At 45.3% G+C, this 8,657-nt stretch overlaps 1 protein-coding gene across 1 annotated transcript in view; it reads right to left on the bottom strand.

Annotated features, from left to right (window-relative positions):
- IGF1R (insulin like growth factor 1 receptor) overlaps nt 1-8,657 on the bottom strand; it is a 314,191-nt gene that overhangs the window by 251,189 nt on the left and 54,345 nt on the right. Inside the window, exon 2 of the mRNA XM_007470089.1 lies at nt 2,222-2,767. Within this exon, the coding sequence (XP_007470151.1) occupies nt 2,222-2,767 (546 nt within the window). The remainder of the gene's footprint in view (nt 1-2,221; nt 2,768-8,657) is intronic.

The following is an 8,657-nucleotide window of genomic DNA, read 5'->3' as shown; positions in this document are numbered from 1 at the left end:
AAAAGAGTTCTGATTCAACTAGAATATCTCCAAGAAACCTGCCAACGCTTGAGTTTTCAGGACAAGCTGAAGGGAAGACAATTTCCCTGAATGCTGTTATTAATTTTAAATAAAAACTCCATTGTGAAATCACAGAAAAACATCAGGAGGCCTGAGACACTGGCCTGGGAGAAGGCTGCAGGGTGTGGCCTTGGAGGAGAGAGTGTCTGGCCAGCAGGCCCATCAGCATCAGTTGTAGAAGCACCAAGGCCCCATTTCCATCTCCTGTCCTTTCTCATGGAGCTCTTCCTCTTTCTCTTTCTAATCTTCCAACAGCCCTGTGGGGAAGGCAAGGGGCTATCCCATTTTGCAGATGAAGAAACTGAGGGCCAGGCCAAGTCTAAATTACTTGCTCATTTCTAGTCACGGCTACTAGACTTGGGCCCAGAACTCATGCCTCGCCCCTACTCCAGGCTTCTTCAACAAGCAGCTGGCCAGAAACAGCCCAAAGTCCATAGTGAGACCTAAATATACCGACTGAATCACTGAACAAGTGCCCACCTAACGACTTTTTATGTAACACCTCCCTTTTGTACAGACCTTACGAGTTTTCAAATCAGTTTGATCACCACTAAGGAATAATATGGGGCTGCCCAATGGAACATTCTAAACATGTCCAACTACAGCCCAGAATGGCTGGCTGGTCCACGGTCACCTGGGCCTCTTATACCACATCCAACATCTTTCCATGACACATGACACCTCCTTTGATGATGGCTTTTTCTTTTAAAATAAAAGTTTTAAATGTCAAGACTACTTGAAAATATTTTTTGTTGTTTTCTCAGAACTAGCAGGTAACCTAATGATAGGGTACTATTTTAATCAATCACAAATATGACTTTAGCACAGTATTTCCCCCAACCTTAGCCAAAAGGGATTCTCCAACTGGCTCAATGGTGTTCTCAGCTCTTCAAGGTCCTGGTTTCAGCCAGTGGGATCCCTCCTTTACCGAACCAGTGTTCACCTACCCGCTGATCCAATGACAGAGGGCAGGAAAGCATGTGCTCTTCAAAGCAAGCATCCTTTCTCTGCTTCCACCCTGGCTGGCAGGGAACTGAAACAATGTTACCTGTGGGCTCTGGCCTTTGGTCTGTTTATTTTACACACATGGCTTAGGCAAGCCTACCAATTTGGGATTTCTTGGCTCTCCAGTGACTAGCTACAGTACATGGGCTCCTTGGGTCTCTAACTGGGCCAACGATTAAACAGCTATTTATAGCTACCACACTGCCTTCCAACCAGTGAGGGGAACCCTCCTGGCCAACAGACCTAAACATTGCTGAAAGCAAGAAGACAAAGGCCCAGAGTCACATTTCAATACCCAACAACCCGGCGCTCAAGGTATCGATCACAATCAGGCAAGAGTTCAGTTATACTCAAAGGAAAATAAGCACACACAGCAGATGAATAAACGAGAATCTTCCAAATACCACCACCTGACCCCCAAGACCAGTAAACACATTGCAAAGTTCTTTCAATAAGTGATTCACAAGATTTGCACAATTCTTCAAGAAAGAGGTAGAAAGGAAAGGAAGCAGAAGCCTGGGGTGTACAAAGCCTGCAAGGTCGGCCTGAACCTGGGACTCCTAGAAAATGGTCCAGGGTTCCCCTGTCCCCACCGCCTTGGCTATGCTCCATCATAAACCAGGATGCCCAAGCACTGTAACGTCATCATTAAGGACCAAGGACTGGGTGCGGGTCACCACTTTCACAGGATGTGAATTAGCCTTTACCTTTCCTTTATTCCACAGTATTCCAGGTGTACGCACACTAAGGAAGCCCTGTGTTAACAAAAAACATCCTTTCACGCAAAGGATGGAAGAGCTGATACATGTATGCAGCCTCTGACTGCCAGGGCTTAGGCACTTTCAAGCACACCAGGTCACCCTTCTCATCAGAAATTCAAAGCAGCAGCTCCTCAAGCCTCTAGCCCAGGAGTGCAGTGATGGTTTCTAGTGTGTGACTGGAATGGTCTGACAGAAGCCGGGATGGCCTGCAGCCAGGCCACAGTCCTGCACCTACCAGTTCCCAGATGCAAAAGGAAGCCCCTCAAGACCCCACACCCTAACTGTAATACAGCCATACCCACCCGTCGGAACCACGCATTCAGAAGAGGAGGGAGGGTGGGGGAGGGGGGGTAGAGAGAAGCAGGAGGGGGGCCACGGTCACATCCTCATCTTACTTTTCTGACAGCGGTTTGTGGTCCAGCAGCGGTAGTTGTACTCGTTGTTGATGGTCGTCTTCTCGCACAGCGGCTTCTCCTCCATCGTCCCCGGGCACAGGTCCCCACACTCCTTTGGGGGCTTATTCCCCACGATGTAGTTATTGGACACGGCATCCAGGATTAGGGACCAGTCCACCGTGGAGAGGTAGCAGAGGTCAGCATTCTTCTCGATCCGGATGGCCCCACGGGTAATGTTTCGCAGGTTGTAGAGCCCAATATCCTTGAGGTTGGTCATCTCGAAGATGACCAGGGCGTAGTTGTAAAAGAGCTTCCAGCCACGGATGACTGTGAGGTTGGGGAAGAGGTCGCCAAGGCTCTCGAGGCCGGCCACACGGAACAGCAGCAGGTACTCAGTGATGACCGTGAGCTTGGGGAAGCGGTAGCTGCGGTAGTCCTCAGCCTTGGAAATGAGCAGGATGTGGAGGTAGCCCTCGATCACCGTGCAGTTCTCCAGCCGCTTCAGCTGCTGGTAGTCGTTGCGGATGTCGATGCCTGGCCCACAGACTGCAAGGAGACAAGAGGGGAGGGCGGGACAGGTCTCAGTTACAAGGAAACCACTTTTTAAAAAGTATTTCCCAACCCATAACATGACCAGTTTCCAGGAAACCTATATTATTATTAAAGAAATAAGACCCCATTTAGGAGTGGCTGCAGGTGGGCTATTTGGGGAGCTCAGCAGCCAGCTGTCCTTTGGAAAGTGCCCAGTCCGGGCCAGATGCCATGCAACACACTCACTGCCGTGGGAGGTGCCATCCCCATCCCACCGATGTGCAAACCACAGCTTAAAGCCCAGGGCCGCACAGGAGCACAGGGGAGGGTCAAGGTTGCAACCCAGGCCTGACTGCACAGCTGCCAGGCCACACATTCCCCACCCCTGCTGCAGAGCGCCAGTGCCCTGCACCTGAACACAGAGCTCAGGAGCCAAGGGACAACAACTCACTCCTGCAGCCAGCCTCAAGGACACCATGCACTGGAGAACAGTCACTGTGACCTAGAAGGTAGGGACCCCAAGAAGCACGCTCCCATGTTTCCTACCACCATTTGACGTGGGCAGGTGGCCTTGGGCTCTCCCCAGCACTGCATGAGTGTAGACAGTAAGGCTAACTTAGCAGCAAGATAAGAATATGTGATTTATATGAATAAAAGAGGTATCCAATTCCAGCTTTAATAAAGTGTTTTCTTTTTTTTTTTTTTTTGCAGTACACGGCCCTCTCACTGTTGTGGCCTCTCCCGTTTCGGACCACAGGCTCCGGACGCGCAGGCTCAGCGGCCATGGCTCACGGGCTCAGCCACTCCGCGGCATGTGGGATCTTCCCAGACCGGGGCACGAACCAGTGTCCCCTGCATCAGCAGGCAGACTCTCAACCACTGCACCACCAGGGAAGCCCTATAGTGTTTTCTTAATCAAGAAAGTATGTTTCCTGCAGAAAGGTTAGGTAACAGATAGCAAAAAGATAGTAAAAATCATCAGTAATCCCAACATCCAAAGATATCACTACCTATGCCAATTATCCTTTCTTTATAATTTAAGGTAAAGGAAATCGGACAATAATATAATGTTTTCAAACATACTTCCTTCATTTCATATGAACATTTTACCAAGTCATTGCCTTACTACATCATCATTTTAAGAAGGAGACAGTAATTCTAGGAATATGAATATGCACTGTGAGTTCTTTTCTTTTTAAACCAATCCCCTATTGTTGGATATTTAGGTTATCTCCATATTTTCACATCATAAACAACACTGCAGTGGACATTCTCTGCAGATATTCCAAACTGTTTTCTTAGGATAAATCCCTAGAAGTAGAATTGCTGGGCCAAGGCATTTGCAGATTTTAAAGGCTTTTGATAAAACAGCCTCAATACTGGAAACTTTTTTTTTTTTAATTCTAAACATACACACAAAGAAAAACCCTTGGTTACTATCCTCTCTTAAAACTTAATAATTCCCAAACCTTCCATTACAGCTTCTCAAAGTGACGTTTTCTGATTGATGTAATTTGTTAATTTGTGAAGCACCCAACATGCATGGCACTGCAGGAGATGGAAAGAAACCTCAGAGGAGGCTCATGGTGGAGGCGGGAGCTGAGACCTGTGATAAACAACTGTCAGGTGAAGCAGGAGGTGGTTGGTGTGTGCACATTGCAGGCCCACTCTAGATGTGAGTGGAACTAAGCAAGGCAGACAGGAGTAGCCTTGGAGCTTCCTGCAGAGAGATGGTCCTTTGTATCACAGCACCAAGGGGCACTGCACACGCACCAGCTCCTGAGGGACAGGTGGGATTTAAAACTGGGTATAACATTCCAGAGGCCAGAGAAAAGGCAGAACAAGATACATTCAAGCGGCAGCCAATCTGATGGCCAGGGGTGCAGAGGAGAGCAGAAGAAGTGAGTCCAGCAGAGCTCAAGCCATAAAGGATCACAGGTGGGGATGGGTACATTCATCTCAGGAACGAGGCCCTTCTCAAGACTCTTGGGTGAGAAAGAAGGCTAAGCAAGGGGTTTTTTTTTTTTTGGAGAAGTAATCTGGTGATCGAGTGCAAGACAGAATCAAAGCAGAGTAGATGCGGGAAAAGGGAAGAGAGTCCAATGGGGGTTACAGCCACAGGCAGAAACTGGACAGAGGCAGTGGGAGAGGGGGAAGTGGGGAGCCCCTGGGCTGAGAAGCAGGCAACATGTGAGAACCTAGAACTGGAAACTTCATTTGGCCTAATTTCCTCCTTTTACGGATGGGAAAATGAAGCCTCTCAGACAGAGAAGAGCACGGGAGAAACAAGCACTCTGAGAACATCCACATTCAGGCAAGAGGTTGTGCTGGAAGATCTGGAGGCATCAGTGTGCTTCATTTCCTGCGATGCTCTCAACAGTACCTCACATTATGTAATCCCATCACCAGCTGGAAGGTGAGGAATTCGATTTGAGGAGTCAAGTAGTTCACATAAGGTCACATACACAACACACCAGCCCCTTCACAGCCAAACTTCACATAGTTCTAAGACAGTCCCAACTCTTAGCATCTTCACCAACCGGTTACCTCCAACCCACTCCAACTAAACTTCTGCCCTTGTCATGATACCAAACAGCTTAGCAAAGCCTCCAATGACATTATCAAAACCAAGGACAGGGATTCTGCCAGCAGATTTCGTTTGGGCTGCAACTCTTCCCAGAGTCTCCAGCCTGCTGGCCTAATACATCAGATTTTGGATTCACCAAGCCTCCACAATCAGTCTTGGTGCTCCAGCCGGCTGTCAGGCCTGAGCCTCTGAGGTGGTAGAGCCGAGTTCACCAGAGACCTCCCAGCCCCACGTAATAACAAATGGTGAAAGCTCTCTCACAGATCTCCATCTTGAAGCGAAGACCCAGCTCCACTCAATGACCAGCAAGCTACAGTGCTGGACACCCTATGCCAAACAACTAGCAAGACAGGAATACAACCCCACCCATTAGCAGAGAGGCTGCCTAAAATCATAGTAAGTTCATAGACACCCCAAAACACACCACCGGACACAGTCCTGCCCACCAGAAAGACAAGATCCAGCCTCATCCACCAGAACACAGGCACTAGTCCCCTCCACCAGGAAGCCTACACACCCACTGAACCAACCTTACCCACTGGGAGCAAACACCAAAAACAACAGGAAATACAAAACTGCAGCCTGAAGAAAGGAGACCCCAAACACAGTAAGTTAAGCACAATGAGAAGACAGAAAAACACACAGCAGATAAAGGAGCAAGATAAAAACCCACCAGACCTAACAAATGAAGAGGAAATAGGCAGCCTACCGGAAAAAGAATTCAGAATAATGACAGTATACGTGATCCAAAATCTTGGAAATAGAATGGAGAAAATACAAGAAAAGTTTAACAAGGACTAGAAGAACTAAAGAGCAAACAATAATGAACAACACAATAAATGAAATTAAAAATTCTCTAGAAGGAATCAATAGCAGAATAACTGATGCAGAAAAACGGATACGTGACCTGGAAGATAAAATAGTGGAAATAACTACTGCAGAACAGAATAAAGAAAAAAGAATGAAAAGAATTGAGGACAGTCTCAGAGACCTCTAGGACAACATTAAACGCACCAACATTCGAATTATAGGGTTCCCAAAGTAGAAGAGAAAAAGAAAGGGACTGAGAAAACACTTGAAGAGATAATAGTTGAAAACTTCCCTAATATGCGAAAGGAAACAGTCACTCAAGTCCAGGAAGCACAGAGTCCCATACAGAATAAATCCAGGAGAAACACGCCAAGACACATATTAATCAAACTATCAAAAATTAAATACAAAGAAAAAATATTAAAAGCAGCAAGGGAAAAGCAACGAATAACATACAAGGGAATCCCGATAAGGTTAACAGCTGAACTTTCAGCAGAAACTCTGCAAGCCAGAAGGCAGTGGCAGGACATATTTAAAGTGATGAAAGGGACAAACCTACAACCAACATTACTCTACCCAGCAAGGATTTCATTCAGATTCAACAGAGAAATTAAAACATTTACAGACAAGCAAAAGCTAAAAGAATTCAGAACCACCAAACCAGCTTTACAGAAAATCCTAAAGGAAGTTCTCTAGGCAGGAAACTAAAGAGAAGGAAAAGACCTACAATAACAAACCCAAAACAATTAAGAAAATGGTAACAGGAACATACATATTGATAACTACCTTAAATGTAAATGGATTAAATGCTCCAACCAAAAGACACAGACTGGCTGAATGGATACAAAAACAAGACCTGTATATATGCTGTCTACCAGACACCCACTTCAGACCTAGGGACACGTACAAACTGAAAGTGAGGGGGTGGAAAAAGATATTCCATGCAAATGGAAATCAAAAGAAAGCTGGAGTAGCAATTCTCATATCAGACAAAATAGACTTTAAAATAAAGACTATTACAAGAGACAAGGAAGGACACTACATAATGATCAAGGGATCAGTCCAAGAAGAAGATATAACAATTGTAAATATTTATGCACCCAACATAGGAGCACCTTAATACTTAAGGCAAATGCTAACAGCCATAAAAGGGGAAATCAACAGTAACACAATCATAGTAGGGGACTTTAACACCCCACTTTTCCCAATGGCAAGATCATCCAAAATGAAAATAAATAAGGAACACAAGCTTTAAATGGTACATTAAACAAGATGGATTTAGCTGACATTTATAGGACACTCCATCCAAAAACAACAGAATACACTTTCTTCTCCAGTGCTCATGGAACATTCTCCAGAATAGATCATATCTTGGGTCACAAATCAAGCCTTGGTAAATTTAAGAAAACTGAAATCGTCTCAGGTATCTTTCCTGACCACAATGCTATGAGACTAGATATCAATTACAGGAAGAAAATCTGTAAAACATACAGACACATGGAGGCTAAACAATATACAGCTAAATAACCAAGAGAGCACTGAAGAAATCAAAGAGGAAATCAAAAAATACCTCGACAAATGACAATGAAAACACAATGACTCAAAACCTATGGGATGCAGCCAAAGCAGTTCTAAGAGGGAAGTTTACAGCAATACAATCCTACCTCAAGAAACAAGAAACATCTCAAATAAACAACCTAACCTTACACCTAAAGCAATTAGAGAAAGAAGAACAAAAAAACCCCAAAGTTAGCAGAAGGAAAGAAATCATAAAGATCAGATCAGAAATAAATGTAAAAGAAATGAAGGAAAGAGTAGCTAAGATCAATAAAACTAAAAGCTGGTTCTTTGAGAAGATAAACAAAATTGATAAACCACTAGCCAGACTCATCAAGAAAAAAAGGGAGAAGACTCACATCAATAGAATTAGAAATGGAAAAGAAGTAACAACTGATACTGCACAAGTACAATGGATCATGAGAGACTACTACAAGCAACTCTATGCCAATAAAATGGACAACCTGGAAGAAATGGACAAATTCGTACAGAAGCTCAACCTTCCGAGACTGAAGCAGGAAAAAATAGAAAATATACACAGACCAATCACAAGCACTGAAATTGAAACTGTGATTAAAAATCTTCTGACAGGGCTTCGATGGTGGCGCAGTGGTTGAGAGTCCGCCTGCCGATGCAGGGGACACGGGTTCGTGCCCCGGTCCGGGAAGATCCCACATGCTGCAGAGCGGCTGGGCCCGTGAGCCATAGCTGCTGAGCCTGCGCGTCCGGAGCCTGTGCTCCGCAATGGGTGAGGCCACAACAGTGAGAGGCCCGTGTACCGCAAAAAAAAAAAATCTTCTAACAAACAAAACCCAGGACCAGATGGCTTCACAGGAGAATTCTATCAAACATTTAGAGAAGAGCTAACCACCTATCCTTCTCAAACTCTTCCAAAATATAGCAGAGGGAGGAACACTCCAAACTCATTCTATGAAGCCACCATCACCCTGA

This window comes from Lipotes vexillifer, unplaced genomic scaffold (assembly GCF_000442215.2).
Source record: "Lipotes vexillifer unplaced genomic scaffold, Lipotes_vexillifer_v1.1 scaffold695, whole genome shotgun sequence".
NCBI lineage: Eukaryota > Metazoa > Chordata > Mammalia > Artiodactyla > Lipotidae > Lipotes > Lipotes vexillifer.
This window is presented reverse-complemented; position numbering and strand designations above follow the sequence as displayed.